The sequence below is a fragment of the Onychostoma macrolepis genome, chromosome 04 (genome assembly GCF_012432095.1).
Source record: "Onychostoma macrolepis isolate SWU-2019 chromosome 04, ASM1243209v1, whole genome shotgun sequence".
Taxonomy (NCBI): Eukaryota; Metazoa; Chordata; class Actinopteri; order Cypriniformes; family Cyprinidae; genus Onychostoma; species Onychostoma macrolepis.
Window position 1 is genome coordinate 4299328 of NC_081158.1, and position 20110 is coordinate 4319437.

The window sequence follows — 20110 nt, forward strand, 5'->3', positions numbered from 1 at the left end:
CCATATCCAAGCCATATGGAATGCAAGCTAACATCATGTGACCGAGACTAAATATACATTAAAATTCCATTTTATAACTTTAACCAACAAATAAACTGTCTAAAAATGCATATAGTATATTCCTGTGTTGTATGCAAGTCCTTATGTTATATTAGTTACAACTCTGGAGGTATGTTAGTGAAACTTCAAATGCTTATGAATGAATCACTGCATAATGTTTCATGTCTACAATCAAAATGGCCGTGTTCTTATGTCCTAAATTATATTATATAGTATGATAACATAATGTGCATCATACTCTTTTTACTTCACTTTGGGTTAAAACTGCACAAATCCTCAAGAGCACCAAAAACATGCAAATAATTTGTTGAAGGTGACAAAGAATGATTTTCCTGATCAAAATTCACAACAGTATTCTATTTAATTATATTATCGTTTCAGTTTTGGGGTATTTTGCTACAGCTATAAATAGATAGAAATAGAAATATCTGCATTGATTTTTATGGTAATGACATTGTTGGTGAGCATCCAAGCAGATAAAAATTGGATTTGGACTGACATTGAACAAGGCTAAAATATCTCCTCCAGAAGAAAGAGTACTTCCTAGGAGATTTTCAGAGCTAAAAGCCATCTGTAAGTGCTGTATCTTTAAGAAAAGAAAATGATCAGATCTGACTGACTAACTTGCTCGTTAGACTAACTTGAAGTTAGACTGACAGATCTAACTTCTATTGGAGTTGGTAACACTTTACAATACAGTGACACTAATATGCATTAATTCATGCTTAACTAATGCACAGATAATCATGAGTTCATGTGCAACTCATGAAGAACTAAACCATTTATTAAAAAAATTACTGCATCAGCAACAAATGAACATTCAATATGATTCCTAGATTAAGTAATCAATAAATTGTTATCAGTTAAATGCGTCATAATATATTAACTACCTAATAACTTATTTTATTAACTAATGAAGTAAATTCATATGTTAATTACCACATTGGGTCGAAGCCATGCCTTTAAACTTCCAGTTGTCTGCTTTAATTAATCATTAGCTAATGGTTTGCATCGGTATCATTATGTTATGACTTTACTTGTTGAGGCACTCGACTAACTAACTAATTCAAAATCTATAACCACAATGACATATTACTTAACAATTAGTTAATAGTCATGTGCCTCAGCAAGTAAAGTCATAACATAATGATACCGATGCAAACCATTAGCTAATGATTCACCAAACAGTCCACGTTTATGCCAACATATCGTGTTGTTTCGTTCTACTGATTATGAATAATAAATATTTTGTGTGATTTATGGTGTTTAAATCATACCTGTAAACTCACATTTCAGCCAGGAAAGTTTTGATGGCATTTTCTTTTCATATTACCTCATAAAGCCTGTAATAACGTAGTGTTATGTAACGGCTATATTCTGCTGTTCCTAAGCGCCACCTTGTGGCAAAGAGTGAATTTGCATATTCACTTATATTTACATTTTACGCAGAACAGTGTTGTGAATGTTGAATGCGAATGTTATTAACAAGAAAAAAAAAAAATCCAAATTTGACATTAATAACAGTAAAAAAAAAAAAAAGGTTTTCTGGGGTGGGGGCCTACCGTAATGCTGTAGCCCAGGGGCCTCTGGTTATCTTAAAGCGCCCCTGATAAACTTAGACAACTTAATCCAGATATTTTAATAAAGTCTGCAAATTTGTTTGAAGAACCAAATTAGTCAGAGATCAGTTATCACGATTAGAAGATCTGGAATCTTTCAAATCGTATCAGATGTATTAAGCGAGGTAAGAAGAACTGACCCCAGGTGAACACAATCAAGCAAACAAGGACTAAACAAGGGGGCGTGGTAACTGGAGGTGGGACAAGAGGAGCACGTGGCCAACACAAACAGAGACGGAGCCATGTGCTCACCCACAAAACAAACAAAGAAACATTGAACAGAGACAAGACAGACACCACTGTCAGGGGAGGATCCTGACACACCACATAACAGCTGATCACAAAACTGGTGCGATATTCAATTGAGCTCCATGTATTTTTTTTCTTCCCAACCCCCTCCTCATTTCTTTCTTTTTTCTTTTTGTTTTATCTGTTGAGACAGCCTTACAAGTATAGGTGTATATAAGTATATGGAGTACTTGGAATTGTGCACAGAATCCTTACCTAAAAGAAGTCTGGTATATAAAAGGGGAGGCTAGAGTCCAAATCACAGCTTGTTAACAATGTTTTTATATATATATATATATCTTTATTGCTTTTAACTCTACATAACAAAAAGTAACAAAAACACAAATTTATGCATTCAAATGCAACAGTCAACAGGTTACAAAAAAAACAATATACACCTACATATACACAAGTACCCATATAAACACAAATACATATATACACATAAATAAAAATAATCAAACTATACAATAAAATTAAATAAAGGCCTCCTATTACAAAACATTTCCAACATTTTTCTCCTACATATCTTCTGTTATATCCCCATTGGTTTCTTTTTCTAAAAAAATGTTCTCCAGTGACATATTCATTGCCATTTCCTTAAGCCACCTCTACAACTTTTTCCAATGAAGCGCTATAAGTCGTTTAGCTTGTAAAATGCACATATCGATAAATATATATTCTCTTCTTCTCAATTTTGGATTACTAGAAAAGAAATGTACTATAAAAGTTTTTGGTTCAAGAGGGATAGTGACATTGATTATTTGCTTGTTAAAGGGGTCATATAATGCCATTTTTGTACAAGCTAATATGATTCTTTAGGGTCTAAATTGAAAGTTTGTAATATACTTTAATTAAAAATTCTCATTAGTATTGTAAGAAAACACTCATTTTACCTGCTCAAAAACAGCTGTTTTCAGCACACCGTTTTAGTGCGTGTGTTTTTAAATGCTAATGAGCTTTGCTCGCCCCGCCCCTCTGTTCTGTGGGGCGTTTTTGACACAACACACGTGGAGTGTTGCCTTGACAACAGTTGAGGGTAAGATGTGCTTGCCTATACAAAAGTAAATATGTGATCAGATAACATAACTTATTCTGGCATAATATTGAAAAACATCAATTAGAGTATTTATAGTCTTGGATCATATGCATTTGCAGGATGTAAACAGTATTTTGCAGGTATTGTGTTACCATTCATTTTCATGCAGTTATAACTGTTTTTTATTTATTTAAATTTTTTTCATTACTTCTTAACAGACACCGTTATAAACCATCTACAAAAGTAAGCTTAGTGTAGTGTTATAATGTTAACTTTAATACCTGCGTACACAGTTTGTAATAACACAACCATAACGTTTTGTTCATTATAAACGTGGGATTATTAAGTATATTGAGAACGTCGTAAATAGAAAACATGCATGTACCCTGAATGTAAACATTAGCCACATACATCGTGAAGCGTGCTAGCGATTTGCAAAGATTAATATAAAGGTTAATTAAACGTTACACTCACTTCTTCTGGAGGTTCAGCAGGAACACGAATAGTTGGTACCGATTCTTTTTTCAGGAGCAGCTTCTTAGCAAAACCAGCTTTATACTGACCTTCATTTATAAAGCAGTCTGGTGAAAAATGATTCGCGCAAACATGAAAACATTGACGTTGCTCGTGGGGAATATTCCCTTCAAAAGCGAAACTCAGCCACTGTGTCTTCAGCGGTTCGGACTTAGGAACATCAAAATGACTGCTGTGTTCATTATTGCACCCGAGAACAGAACACCACAATCGCTAGACGCCATTCTGCTCATAGACAGCTCCAGCGTATATCAACAATGACGCGCGGACTATGATTGACAGCTCGCTCACGAGCAAGGGCGGGTCTGTGTTGAAACACTGCTGTCAATCAACCATCGTGGGAGGCGTCCGACCGTGGGCGTCACACGGTCGAACGGCTTGATTTGAGACAGGGTAAAACAAATAAGGAGATTAAAAAAACACTGGATGGATTTTTATCATTTTATGATGGTTGTGTACAGGCACTGCTAACACACATTTCAGTACAATCAACTTGTAAAAGTGCATGTACCATTATATGACCCCTTTAACAATGTTGATGTAAGAGTGCAACTGTGGTGCCTTGAGCAAACTTCTAACAATGATATACTGTGGAAACAATATATGTATATGTGTGTGTGTTTAGAGTTTCTTTTCCCCTTTTATTTTCACATTTGTTCGTTTCTTTGGTACTTTGGTTTTTGTGCACTTTTGAACAATATATATTCACTGTTGGATTGTAGGTTTCTGGCACTATAAATTAACACAAGTACATAAATAATTAATAAAAATAAAAAGAATAGTTAATGTTTAATTAATAAATAAATATTAGAACTGTTCTATATATATATATATATATATATATATTTTTTTTTTTTTTGTATTATTATTATTAAACAGAAACACTGCACAGCAGTTAAACACCATGGAACAAATGACATTACATTACATTGTAACATTGTACATAACATTAACATTTATAGTATGTGTTGCCCTTCTGTGCCTCGGCTGCACGAATGTGCCGCTGTGATTTAATATGCAGAGATATGTTGTTTTTCCCACCGTGTCCGATATTAAAATTAGTGCGACACACTTATGCGTTGTTTACATGGCTTCGAGACAAGAAATTAAATTCTTCCGTCCAGCTGTTGTTAAATTTACACAAATATTTTTTTTTCTTCGCCGGAGCACCACTTGACTCTTCTCCTTCCATTTCTACCACTGACGGTAGATTCAACTTCCCACGTATACTACTTGCGCAGAAATCTACAGCGCAACTGGGTTGTAGGTTGCCAGGTTGAGGTCACAAATGGTTTGAAATGTGTGTATTGTGTCGATTGTGTGAGGTGATGCGTTTCATACAAGATCTGGCAACTGTACAACCTTGGAATAAAATATTGATGTGATTATACATATAACAAGATTTGGGCCATACAAATTACGGGAGGGGGCGGGAGATGGGTGCGAAATACGGGAGACAGGTACGAGTGTTGACAGGTATGGTTAGCGTTAGTTCTGGCAGGTCACGTGAGTCAAGCTTGCATCAGCTGATTCTCAGCTGATCACATCTACCTATAAGAATACGACACCTATCGCGGCATACCTATATAAGCTCTATTCAGTATTATTCAGCAGCTTTTTCCGCTTGCTCAGGAGCAAATCACCCTCCTCCATCCCCAACTCCTCCTTTTGCACAGTCAGGACTTGTCTTTCTGATATTCCTTGCTGAATCAGACTTAAATATCATTAAGTACATTAATGATATCTGCTTGTTCTGTTCTGTTTACCCTAGGGGGGTTATTATTGCTGCTCTCTCTGCTCATTCAGGACAGGCTGCATGGATGGGCAGGGAGTTTTTGCACAGAACAGAACCATACCGCCAAACCAAACTGTATGCTAAGTATCTATCATTTTGACGACAGTGGTCCTGACAGAAATAAAAACTACACCTTGCACCAGAGTGCAGCTGTGGGCTGAGCCAGCATTTTACACTCACTGCATCCCCAAGCAAGCTGATGGTGCTCGCTTTATTAGAAACATAATCCCGTTTTATATCTATGCTATATATATATGTAAAAGTAAGGCTGTTTTGAGGAGTGCATGATACAGTTCCATCACTCTTGAAGAAACACCATTTTTTTTCTGTTTTAATTAAGACATAAGCAATTTTTTCCTTCTGTATACTTTATTTTCACAGATTATATGGTATTAAGCTATTGCAGTTGTTCAAAACAATCTATTCAGTTTCACTGATGATTATGCAACTTTCTTGAAACTAAAGAAAGAAAATGATGAAATAGCATCTAGTCTTGAATAGTTTTTGTTTACACGTCATTAAAATTATTAATTATTGTCTGATAAAGCGATGAAAGGACATTAAATATAATGGACAGGGGGCAGTCATGCCCTAATAGACAGAGAGTCGGACTTGTAACCCGAAGGTTGCGGGTTCGAGTCTCAGGTCCGGCACAAATTGTAGGTGGGGGGAATGAATAACCAGCACTCTCTCCACCCTGAATACCACGACTGAGGTGAGACCCTTGAGCAAGAACCGAACCCCCAACTGCTCCCCGGGCACCGCAGCAATATGGCTGCCCACTGCTCCAGGTGTGTGCTCACGGTAAGTGTGTGTGTGTGTGTGTGTGTGTGTGTGTGTGCACACTTGGTTGAGTTATATGCAGAGCACAAGTTCTGAGTATGGGACACCATACTTGGTCACACATCATGTCCTTTCCTTTCCTTTTGAAATCATTGGGTCCCACAAAAGTGTCCCACGAAAGTCCCATCACACACAGCTACAGGACCAAACTTTGCCCACCTATTTTTTTTTTTTTAATAATTAATATTTATTCACAATTACTATATTGAGGTATCCGGTATCTGCAAGAAAAAAAATGTATACAATTAGCTTCCTTGCTTATCGATTGCTTATTAAACAATTATTGCAGCCATTTTTGAGTGCTTTACACATTTCCAGTACATAGACACTGAACATTAAAGCCAAATCATTTTCAAGCCTCTTTTAATGAATTGGGCCTCTAATCAGAGGGCTGTGTAGTTAAAACTTGTGGAACAAACAGCACATTTGGGAAAATGTACATATAATTGTATGCCTTCTTGCTGTCAGATGGTATAAATGCAATAAAACTGGCAGACAGTTCCAGTATTACATGTGTATAGACCTCATTGTACTTTAAATGGCATCGAAAAAAGCAAAAGACAGAAATCCTTGTCCTGGTGTAGAACATGCTTTCATCCGGATTTGAAAATAATTTCACATAATTTCCAACATTTTTTTGTGGACAGAATTATATGTTAAAAGCTAGAGGGATTTCACATTTACAACCCCAATTCCAGAAAAGTTGGGACATTTTGTAAAATGCAGTAAAATCAAGAATCTGTGATTTGTTCATTCTTTAACTTTTATTTAATTGACAAAAGTACAAAGAAAAGATTTCCAAAGTTTTCACTGACCAACATAAATGTATTTTGTAAATATGAACAAATTTTGTTTTTTGAAGGCTGCAACACATTCCAAAAAAAGTTGTGACAGAGGCAAAATAAAAGTGAAAAGGTTATAGAATACCAATGTTGAACTGTTTTGAAACCGTTCACAGTAAGCAGGTGAACTGGTAATAGGTCAAGGTGTCATGTTTGGGCATAAAAGGAGCATCTCAGTCTTTGCAAGCAAAGCTGGATCGTGGCTCATCACTTTGTGCCAAATTTCACGAGAGATGTGTCAAACAAACCAAAAAAATCACATTTTGCAATGCAAAATTGCAAAGAATTTAGGTCTTTCACCAACTACCACACATAATACTGTGAAAAGATTCAGGGAATCCAGAGAAATCACACTACATGTAGGGCAAGGCAGGAAAGCTCAGTTGAATGTGCTTGACCTTTGACCCCTCAGATGGCATTGCATAAGAAACCATCATGCTGCGGGTGTGAAATATAGCCACATGGGCTCAGGAGTACTTCAGAAAACTGCTGTCACTTAACACAGTCTGCTGCTGCATCAAGAAATGCAACTTGAATCTGTGTTATTCTAGGAGAAAGATATACATCAATTCTAGGCAGCGATGCTCTGGGCCAGAGCTCATCTCAGATAGTCAAAAAGACGAGTCCACATTTCAGCTTGTTTCCAGGAAAAATGGATTTCGAGTTCTCAGTCCCAAAGACCAAAGGGACCATCCAGACTTTCATCAGTGACAGATGCAAAAGCAAACATCTGTCATGGTATATGAGTGCATCAGAGCACACAGCATGGGTGACTGGAATATGTGCGAAGGTACCATTGACATGGAGGCATATATTGGAGTTGTACAGAGATATATACTGCCATCAAGATGATGTCTTTCATGGGAATTCCATGGTTATAAGATATCAAGACAACTGCTCTCATTCTGCATGTGCTACAACAGCGTGGTTTCGTAGAGACAGAGCGAATGTGTTAGACTGTTGCAGTCCAGATCTGAATCCTATTGAAAATGTATGAACAGTCATGAAAAGGAGAATCGGACAACGCCGATCACAGACTTGATCGCTGAGCTTCTGAAGTCTTGTATCAAGCGAGCCTGGACACAAATTTTACTCGCAAAACTTTATCAGTTAGTATCCTCAATTCCCAAACATGAATCATTGTAATTAAAAGGAAGGTTGATGTGACACAGTGTTAAACATGCCTCGGTCCCAACTTGCAGACATCACAATCAAAATTTGTTCATATTTACAGAATACATTTATGTTGGTCAGTGAAAACTTTGGAAATCTTTTCTTTGTACTTTTGTCAATTAAATAAAAGTTAAAGAATGAACAAATCACAGATTCTTGATTTTATTGCATTTTACAAAATGTCCCAACTCAGGAATTGGGGCTATAATAGTGAAGAATTTAAGACGAGTTTTGTATTGTATCTTGTAGTGTTTGATGGTTCTTGTAAAGTGAACCCAAGTGTGTAGATATATCTGTTATGTATATACATATCTGAGGGTTCAGTGGCCAAAACAAGCTTGGAAACTCCTGACTTGATGCATTACTCACCTGAGGAGGACAACAGCAACATGAGACTTTACAAGCAAATGCTAACAGACGGATGGAGATGATAAACTGAAGGAAGGTGAATAACAGCAACACACCACTGATTCCCTTGAAGAGAATCTGAGAGGAAAATCAACATTAGCACCGATAATAACAAAATAACTGATAATTACCACTCAAACAGGGCTGCTCAGCAGTCAAGAAGCTGTTATCCATAAAGATCATCAATATATTTAACTGGACTGAGTTTACAATTAATGTATAATGTCAATATTTCCACGCATTGTAAATGATCAGAGTTACATGTGTGTCTTATTTAATGATTACGTGGTTGTTTGTGCACATTTTCTGTTGTTGTTGTTGTTGTTGTGGTTCTTTTCTCCCTTCTGATTAGCGCGCACAGGTGCACGGAGTCACGGTGACGTCAGGCGAGAGCTGATTTAAGCCCGTTAGGAAGTTTCCTCCACGAGGTCTCCTCTGTCCCTGCTTGGTGGTTTACTTTGTACTTTTGTGTTACCATGATGACATACAAAAATAATGGTGTGTAACTTCGTTGAACTGCCTGTTTAACAAAGGAGCCTTTTGTTTTCTCCTGTTTTGAGCCTAGTAGGGAGGTAAGAACATGTTGTTTCTTTTATCTTTATTTTATTTAGGAAAGAGGGTTATGCGGTAGTTAGTTTGTGAGGTTTGTTTATTATTTTGGTCTTATTCCCCCTCCTGAAGTTTATGTGCACCTTGTTAGGTTGAGGTGCTCTATTTTTAAAATAAGACCTCGCGTGTTTAAGTTAATTGTGCGGGTCTGTCAGGGAGCTGTGGTGGTGCAGCTATGTCGGACTACGTAGCAATCAGTAATAGTAAGAGATCTATAAACTACTTCTGAAAAAGACTTGACAGATGAGTGCAAATTAAGGCTTGAACTTTGACACTTTGCACTGACCACACAGTGATCTTACTGTAAATCTAAATATGAATGTAAAAGATAACATACCTCATGCTGTCCCGTAACATCTCTATATCCACAATAGTCGTGGTAATGGTTTAATTGTTGATAAGTCTTGAAGGATCCTAGAGCCAAATCCAGTGAAATTAAAACAAGGGCAGCGCCTGCAGTTAAAGCACTGAAAATGTTCGCTCCAAGTGAACTGGCTACCTACAGGCAGTAAACCAGCATAAAGTTATTTAACATGCTGTGTTAACGTAGATGTAGAAGTATATGGAGTGTGGTGAAAATAAACTACTTGATATACATAAAATATTCATCAGGGTCCAAGCACCAATGCCTTATGTTCATACGATCCATCCTACATAGTATGCAAGATTAGAGTAAGTGTGCAAAGAATAGTAGTATGTTGAAAAGAGTATGCCAAAAGTTCCCAGATGGTCTACTATTTCAGGTAGATTTTTTGAAGTGTGGATCTGTGCACACTTGGCTTTGTTCCACTCCAGTTTTAGGCAAGCCTTCGCCGACGTCCCTAAGCACTTTCCCTCGGAGGAATCTCTGCTGCCATTCTGAAGTGCGTTTCACTTCGTGAAGTTTATATGGACAAACCCTTGACGAGTGAGCGAGTCTACTTCACACTATGCACACTTCAGGCTGATCCATAGACCACAATGCAACACGATTATGACGTCATCGGCAATCGCATTTAAATTAGGGGTGGGCGGGATGACCAAAATTCTGTTTCACTGTATGACTAATTTTATTTCACGGTAACAGTATATTTCACGATATAGTTATTTATATATGTAGATATTCTGAAAGTCGACAAAAATGTCTTTATATAATAAATAAACTCAAATACTTTAGAAATGAAAAGTACTTCAGCTTGTTTGATTTTTCTTTTATTTGAGAAATTATTTATTTAGTAAAAACACACTCAAGTTTTAGATGAACTGCCCCCAGCTGATTGATATTAAATGCAACTTGTAGGTGCAATTAAACTTAAAATAAGATGTTTCTGAATTATTTTTAAATCTCATGTTATTGTTAACCTTTAATTAGTTTATAATATCTAAGTATTTTACAGTGAAATATTCTATTCATAGTAAATTCTTACTTTCTTTAAATTTTGTAGTATATTATTAATATTAGTTACGTTGTTTACATTTGTCCCTGGTGCAGTGTTGCCATGTCTACTTATTATACTGCATTTTTAAAGGGGTTTGTTTTGCTCTTTTTGTGATAACTGGCAACCCTTCACCTGGAGCTTTATTCAAGTGAGGGAAGAGTTCAATAGTGACTAGAAGGAGAGCAGCATATGCAAACTGAACATCAGCTAACAGCTATTGTTAGTACTGACTAAGTAGTTTAAATTATGCCATGGTCTGTCTGAATACTGGATTCTGATTGGCTGTACTTTTTCTTCACCAAAAGAGTACATACTTTAAGGGTGTAGTATAAGTAGGCACATTGGGACACAGCACAAATATAAACAGAACATAACCCTGAAACTATCCTTTTTAAACAATGCATTTGTGTGTGTGTAGTTGTGCTTACACTCTAATGTGCATTGTTTTGTAGAACCAAAACTATGAACGTCAGCACATTAATAAATATATTATCAGCTCAAAAGGATATATAATCATTCTTTCATTAAATTTGGTACACATACTTGTTTTCACAATATGCACAAGTATGCCAATTTTCATAAATGTAGGCCATTCAAATTTGATGTTATTAACGGCTGAAATTTGATTGGCTGCAAGCAGCCATGTTTTTTCATGAGTCATATTATTAGTTATGAGTCATATTATCAGACATCCACCAAAGAAGATTATTTTTTACCGATCCTACAGTCATGGTGTTAAGGAATTTCAATTGTAGTTGTATAGGTTGTATAAGTTCAATTTTGATGCAATTTGGTGTGCATCTTTAATTTTGAGAAATCATTACAGAAAATCAGTACAAACACTTCAGGTGCTTGGAACCCTAAAAATACAGAGTGTTCTGTACATACCAAACAAAAGCTGGAAGGTGAATTAAGTTTGCTGTTTTCTGCAGCGATGCAGAGTGAGCCTGCAATAATGTACTGAGAGGAGAGAGAAGGGCAAATATTGAGGCTTTTGTTGGAATATTTACAGATTGTACTCAACCAGAATGAGCTTTTTACCGCCATGTGTATCATAAGATTGTTGCATTAAAGACACTTGCTTGATCGTCAGCAGATGCAGTGTCTCATTCCACTTCTTAGGGAACTATAGTTACATTTGTAATCTGAGACATTTTACTGCACCTTATACTGCACAGTATAGCTATTTGATTTTATTTTATCATTGTTATTATAAATAAGAACAGATGCCAATAAAAAAACAAACTGTAGAACAAATATAAAAAAACAAATAATGTATTACCTTTTTCATTTTATATTTAAACAAAAGCATTAAAAAAAAAAAAAAAAACATCATCAAATGTAAAAATCCCTGCAACCTTCATGGAAGTGCAATGTGTCAGGTTCTCAGAGACTTTGCTTGGGCCAAAAAAATCCTAAACAATAACCCTCACTTAATAAGAATAACATGCTGAAGTGTTGTGACGTACATGAAGACTGATTTTTCATAGGCTTTATGGACAGACGAGTTGTGAGTGACTCTTGAAGTTTTAGGAGCTTCAGCATGTTATTCTTATTAAGTGAGGGTTATTGTTTAGGATTTTTTACCCAAGCAAGGTCTCTGAGAACCTGACACATTGCACTCCAGGAAGGTTGCAGTTCTGGAAAATGATGGTGCTGGAGACTAAATGTTTCCTGATGCTTTCACACCTAATTCTTCACCTTAATTCCTAATTTATTTGCAGTTAACGTGTCTTTTCTTCTCCACCTGTTTATTCTGACCGCGCTGACCCAATGAGCATTTCGCTGCCCAATGGTCATGCCTTAACTTTGCTAATTCTAGTATTACATTAGTATTGCATCCTTCTCATGGGCATTTAATAATTTTTGACTTTTAGTCTGAGTTAAATCTCTTTTTTTGACCCATTTTATCTGTAAAAGAAAACCTGACTTTAAGAATTCTGCACACCTGAATATAAGGAGTTTTTGACTTCCAGCCTTCATGAATAATTATATATCACTTATAAATGATTAAATACAAAGTCAATAGTAGTTATTAATGTGATTTGGAATCGGTAAAATGTTCTTGGAAAAAAATATGACCAGAATATCAACTTGCCTAATAATGCGGCACACGGTGTAATGTTACACATCCGATGTTTTTCCCCAGCAGTTCCCCAAATATTCACTTAAGACTAGGGGTGTCAACGTTAACGCATGCGATTAATCAAAAAAATGTAACGCGTTAATATAACTTCTTCCCGTCATCGCAGCGCGGAAGGTTATCTGTCATTGTGTGATGAGGGTACAGCACCAGTGTTGCCAGGGTAACGGCACAAGTGGGCTATTTTGAAAATACAGTTGCAGGAAAAAATTACAGAGCCGTGGTTTGCGGTTTTTTGGGCTACTTTTATAATGTACCGCGGCCGCTCAAAGTGTATATAGACAAATTAAAATTAAAATAGATCCTTATACTAATGTGTATTATACTTGAAATGTATCCCTGGCAACTTAAGAACGGAGAGGCGGTTGTAACATCAAACAACGTGAGTTTCAGCAGAGCAGCAGAAATAAACATGACAACAGCCACTATAGATTATATAAGATAATAAACACATGATTACGATAGATATGGTCTGTATGTGATTTTCTTGAGTAGAATGTGTACATCTGAAATGCTAATTTGTGCAGCGATATAAAAGGCTATAAATAGCATATTTTAACAACAGTAAACGACCAAATTCCACATGTGATCGCAAAAGGAAGTTATTACAAACACTCGATGGTGGTTTGAAGTGAGTTCTGAGTAAAAGTGTACTATTAATCTCATAAACTGTCTTATGTAGCATGATGCTAATGTTAGCTCTAATGCACCTGCAGAACAGGTCCAATTCTTCTTCATAATGCATTTTGTCATAATACTTCACGGAAGGTCTCAAGAAAATGTTTTGTTGTATTTATTTAGAAATACTTTTGATAATAGTTGGGTAAATGTATGCTGGGATTGAAGCGATGTGGCTTGGTAAACGTTTTAATGCCAGTATAAAGGCTGATAATGGCTGAATAAAAACAAAAGAATAATGATAAAAGAATAATAAGGATAATGTCTCATACCTGGCGGAAGTGTGAAAGGTTATATTTCCTTAAACTAGTTTGTCATACATTTCTTTATTTCAACACATTTACAGGTAAATACTAGCATTTTAAATTTGCGATTAATCATGATTAATCACAGTCCATGACTGTGATTAATGCGATTACATTTTTTAATCGATTGACAGCACTACTTAAGACATAACAGATTATGTTTGTGTGAATACTTAAATACTGTATTCTGTGTATATTTTATTGGGATTTATGCAGGCGCTTTGGGTAACAGTCAGTGTGAGAAGTGAGCAGAGAAAAGGTAATCCTCTCAGAAAATGTACCAACAAAGGTAATTTTAGATGTTTAATTATTATTTGGAGCATTTGAATCGCTAGACGAGGGCTTAATGAACTATTTTTTGTAAAAACCTCAAATTCGACTAAAATAAAAAAATGTTTTGCCTGTAGCTCAAAATTACCCCATGCGCAGTCCAATTCATTTTTCCAGCACGGGTCACATTTTACTGTAACAGTAGTCATATAGCTAGAACATTAAGCATCTATACGATGACTAATTAGTCATGATATTATTATTACCAGTTATTACTACCAGTAATGTAATTCATTATTTTATCTTAATTTATATAGGAATACAGCAGTTCTAGCGTTACTGAGCAATGCAGACAACCGTCTCTTGGCGCCACCCAGTGTTGATTTCTCAAACTGTTGTATTTACTGTCATGTCCTTGCAGCGGTGATACACATGGCGGTAATAGGCATTTTTGGTAGACTACCTACTTTAGCTTATATCATAAAAGACAGAACACTAAACCGTAAAATTTCTTACGATGGTAGATCCCCAGTAAGGAATACCAATAAAGACAAAGTTGGATCCTCCATAAACTGTAGACACAATGCCAAGCAGGAGAGTCATCAGTCCAATCATTATCTGGACAGTCTGTGCAGGACAAGAAAAATGTACATTCTGAATAGTATAAAAGAGTCTTTTATAAAGTAAAACAGTAGCAAATATACAAAACAAATTTTTGGCAGCCGTAGTTATGAACTTTTTATTGTATCGGGAAAAAAAATCTACAAGTGTGGAATTTTCATTGTATGAAATCACATACTGATTAGCGGACGTGCAAAATTTGCCTATTATTTCACATTTTTTGATAGTTTGCTTCTAAAATGTGTCCCTGAAGCACAAAAGCAGTCATAAGCAGCACAGGTGTATTTGTAGCAATAGCCAACAATACATTGTATGGGTCAAAATTATCCTTTTCTCTTTTATACCAAAAATCATTAGGATATTAAGTAAAGATCATGTTCCATGAAGATATTTTGTAAGTTGTCTACCGTAAATATATCAAAACTTCATTTTTGATTAGTAATATGCATTGCTAAGAACTTCATTTGGACAACTTTAAAGGAGATTTTGTCAATATTTAGATTTTTTTGCACCCTCAGATTCCAGATTTTCAAATAGTTGTATCTCAGACAAATATTGTCCGATCCTAACAAACCATACATCACCATCATCAAAGCTGAATAAATAATCTTTCCATTGATGTATTAATCTCAATTCCAAAAAATTGACACTTAAGACTGGTTTTGTGGTCTAGGGTCACAAATGTAAATTTTACAGTTTCACTCTCTAAATGATAAATTTGATGTTTGTGTCTTTACTGCATTGTTACCTATGTAAAAGTCATATTCTTCAATAAAATTGGTGTATGCTTTGTTAATGTGTTTACCCATCCTTCTTTGGAATTGATTCATGTACCTTTCTTACCTAAAATTAACATGCACAAATAAAAAAAAATATTTGGGCTTACGAAAAATTTCTCACCCCAAGGGCCTTTGGTTGGCCTTTTAGAAATATGCGAAATCCATGAAGACGTGAAAGTCCTGCTATCGGTTCGCCGTATACAGGCACAGGAGCATTTGACCCAGTCCCAGCTGGTGTTGTTTTTATTGGTGGTTGCAGCTGGATTGCAAAAGAATTCATGGGTACGGCAGTCAACATTCTCGTTTCAGGATCTGAATTTGACCTGTACAAAATCATAGTAAATCAAAACATGTAAAGGATATGATTATACAATAGATTTTATATGTTAATAAAAAAACATGTTAAAACTTATTAAAATAGTATAAATGTGGTCTTCATATTGTTTAAACACTTATGTATGCAGTTATGCCATACCATCGGATGAATTACTGTTATCAACTAGAATAACTCTATTAAACATTGAAAACAGGGAATATACTGTAAAACAAACAGCTCATGTTTAAACTGATCTCTATCATTTACATTTAAAGCATTTAGTAGATGCTCTATTCCAAAGACACTTACACAATTGCCCTACTAGCCATTATAGATCCACTTATTATCAAATAATGGAAATCAATTCATTACTAACATTTTTAGTTTTAGATACATACATACATATTTATATAAAGGTATTCAGATTTAGTGTAAATATACATTTACTGTTTTACAAGGGAAAAAATCCTCTCTTCAGCTGGTTTTTCCCGCTTTGCTCTGAAGTTCTGTTCACTCTTCTGAGACAAGCCAATGCAAATTCCATGTCATATGTGTAATTGCTGATACTTTTTCCCAGAATGATATGGGAAGCAGGTGGAGCTCAGGTGATTATGAAAAATGGCAAAGCTAGCCATTTCATGAGAAAATACGTTTAAAAACACACACACACACACACACAAAAAAATAGTAAAAAATAGTCAAACCAGGTAACGCTCTTTAGTTGATAACGGACTAAACCCTTTGGGACACAGAAGTGTAAATGAATTTCAACCAAATAGCATTTTTGTGTTGTGAGTGCACTCATATAAACAATGAATTGTTGTTCCAAAATGGAAAAGTTACACTTTACTGGTTTGATACAGCTTTGAAAATCAAAACAAAAACTAAATAAAAATAATTGTTCCACTAACATGTGCTTTCAATTTCCATTCTTTTCTAAAAGTATTGTTTCATAGGTGTTAGTATAAGCAGACACATAGACTATGACTATTGGGGTTCTTGTTTTCAAAAACTAAAAAAACTTCTCAGGTTACATACGTAACCATGGTTCCCTGAGAAGGAAATGAGACTGAATCCGCTATAGCAGGGGTTGGCAACCTTTTCGGCATGACGTGCCATTTTTAATTTTTCTGCTCAACCACTGTGCCAATACCACCCCCTCGCCCTCTTTCTTAAAGGGGTCATATGATGTGATTTCAAGTTTTCTTTCTCTTTGGAGTGTTACAAGCTGATTGTGCATAGATAAGATCCCTGAAGTTGCAAAGACTAAAGTCTCAAACCCAAAGAGATATTCTTTATCGAAGTTAAGACTCGTCCACACCTTCCTAAAACGGCTCATTCAAACACGCCTCCACATGTCTACGTCACGATGTGGGAATATTTGCGTAATGCCGTCCAAATGTGCACGCGAGGAGAGAAGGCGTGGCTTCAGTAACCGCAGTAGTGTTGATGCAGCCGTGTCAGGGAGCGAAAGCAAAAGCACTTTATTTGGTCTTCCGGAAGTAGATGCAATTAGGAATCATTGTTAAGATTTGTTTACAACACAACAGCATTTTGTTTGAATGTTCGAATTTGTGCAACGCATTTTATGGACGACAGTTTCGTGAACCTAGGAGAGTACAAGGCTGGCTGTGCAAAGGCTATTTCTAAAAAAAAAAGGGTCAATTCTGACTTTACTATGACCTAAGAGAGGAGGTAATGCTGACTTAGCTCTGACAATCTGGTGCTTCTGAATCAGTGACTGCAAGTATGTTTTGTTATTAGTTCAAGTATTTGCTATTGACTGTTCAAATGCGGAGTTTTGCACGTATCGCGTCGTGTGTGTGTGTGTGAGTGTGTGTGTGTGTGTGTGTGTGTGTGAGTGTGTGTGTGTGTGTGTGTGTGTGTGTGTGTGTGTGTGTGTGTGTGAGGGGAACAGGGTCACATCACAGTGGAGTGTACAGCCCGTCAGAAATCGTCTTAATCGCGGCTTGTGTACTGCAAACACATACGAGCATCATCACTGTCTGTCACGCGACTCTGTTCCCCTCTTGGGCTTGAACTGATAAAACTAACTTGAAAGCTGAAGATCGTGATTATGGAAAGGGGCGTTACATTTCCGACGCGTGCTTGTGGTGTTCAGCCAATCACAATGCACTGGGTCAGTTGACCAATCAGAGCAGACTGCACTTGTCGGAAGGAGGGGCTTTGTTGAAAACGACGCGTTTGAGAGAGGCGGGCCATAGAGGACCTACAATAATGTACAGTATTTGAAAAATAATGTGTTTTGAACATTAAAGCATGTCAACATATTCTGTTACACCAAATACACAAAATAATGATCTTTAAAATAACATCACATGACCCCTTTAATGCATTCTGTATTTATACAGTACTTAAACATTTTTAAATGATACAATAAAAAAAGCAATATTTGATATTCGTGCAAATAGTTTCTTAAGATTTTTTCATAAATAGTTTTTTTTAACCTTTCAAAGTTTCATGAATAACAGATATACAGTGTGACCATACTGAACACCACTGTATGTGTGTGTGACGGCCAATGTGTTAAAACGCGGTCAGTTTAATGCGCGCGCACACACACACACCACTCGCACACAGAGATCAGAGATCATGCTAAAAGTAACATTCAGAAGCTCATAAACTTCTTGTCAGTGCTGCCACGTGACTTTTATTAATCAAGATGCAAGGAATTTGTTTTCGTGACACAAGCTTCAAAAATAGAACAAGTAAATAAGGAATAACAATTGGTTGCTACTGTAAATGAAAACAGCAAAAATATACCTATAGATGTTCTATATACCAGGAAATTCTATATACCTACAGACCCTCCACTCTCTAGCACATTCAAATGTACGTTTCCAAAAAATCATAGGAAGTATGACAAACAGAAATAAGATGTGGACATAGATTGCATGAGAAAGAAAAATGAAAAAGGCTTTTGTTTAGAGTAATAACCAATTGTTGTGATGTGCTGAATGAAAAATGAGAGCAGATATAGAATAATCATGTTGTCATGAAGCCGGTTCATGGACTTCCGTCCAATTGCCACCAGAGGTCACCTTTGCATTCTGTTGACTATCACACCACACAGACTGTTACATGTCACCCTGGACCACATTTCCCATCACCCATTGCACTGATTGCACGCACACAGCTGTAGCCAATCACACACACTTTATAAGCCCTGGACTTCCTCGTTTGGAGTATTGTTCTGCGTTTATCGCTCACCAAGTGATAGCGGCTTTTCCAAGCCATTCTAAGTTTACTTAATCTCAGTCTAGTTTATCCTGTTTATTGCCTGAATTATTCGTGTCGTGATCTTTGCCTGAGTATTTTGGATTGCCCCATCGTCTTGCCGTTTGGACTCTGTTTGCCCCTGCCTGGACTATTGTTTGTGTTTACGGATTACCCCTGTTGTCAAGCCCTCGGGATTCTGTTCACCGATCGATGACCCACGCCAGCCCTAGGAATACTCTTTGTCTTGTCTTATACATATCTGTTTGCTGATGCTCAACCCTGCCTGTTTCTGACCACGTCTGTTAATAAAAGCTTTGCGTATGTCTCTTGTCTCGTTCGTCCCATTACACATGTAGTTTAGCTTCAGACAGAAACGCATGATATCTAAAGTAAGAACAACTTGCATGCTCATTCTTCAATCACAGTTAGACTAAGATATTAATATTGTCTTAAAGGGATAGTTTAAGAGGCGACGCGTGCATTATGTCATTCTCGTTCGTTTCATGAATCCTTTCATATCAGACCGTGTTTACTTGTCTGGTTGTTTTTCTCCATTTAATTTTGAGGAATTAAATGATCTATTTCATCTAACTAGGAGAAGTTAGATGTGTATGTGTAAGGAGCCTAAGAAAACTTGGGATTTTCTCGAGTAAGAGCACTATGTTTTACTTCTCTTCCTCTGAGGAGGTTGATGTGGGAGCTATAGGGAGCTTCACTTCTCGTACTCCCCAGTATGTTGGAGTCAGAGTGGCGCTTCCGGGCCGAGGCCTTCTAGCAGAAGGCGCATCTGCGGACCGTCACTCTCGCTGGATAGTCTTTGGCTAAAAACATCCTGCTGCCTATGGCCCAGGACTTCTGAGGGCCGGCCCCTCTGGGGAAGAGCGGCATACACGGTGCCCGTCTCTCCTCAGTGCCCTCAGGAGATCGGTCTGCCAACCCTGCCACGTCGGTGTTCCAGGGCGCAGCGATCTCCAGCGAGCACACATCTCAGTTTCTTCCGCCCGGAAACATAGTGGAGCTGAGATGCTCGCCACCCCCTTCAGGGGTTTCTAGAGCAGCTAGTTTGGCCGTCTCCTGCCGGCGTGCCGTTCCAGGACACCGAGCTAGCCGCCCTGGTTATACCAGAGGCC

The 20110-nt window shown here is 36.9% G+C and overlaps 1 protein-coding gene across 1 annotated transcript in view; it reads right to left on the reverse strand.

Moving 5' to 3' along the window:
• Window positions 1-1399: 1399 nt before the first annotated feature.
• Window positions 1400-20110, reverse strand: part of LOC131538390 (membrane-spanning 4-domains subfamily A member 15-like) — a 33087-nt gene continuing 14376 nt past the window's right edge. Inside the window, exons 4-9 of the mRNA XM_058772255.1 lie at window positions 15546-15747; window positions 14541-14651; window positions 11517-11588; window positions 9548-9709; window positions 8563-8679; window positions 1400-6399 (exon numbers count right to left, since the gene is read on the reverse strand). Of these exons, the coding sequence (XP_058628238.1) occupies window positions 6379-6399; window positions 8563-8679; window positions 9548-9709; window positions 11517-11588; window positions 14541-14651; window positions 15546-15747 (685 nt within the window). The 3' untranslated portion in view covers window positions 1400-6378. The remainder of the gene's footprint in view (window positions 6400-8562; window positions 8680-9547; window positions 9710-11516; window positions 11589-14540; window positions 14652-15545; window positions 15748-20110) is intronic.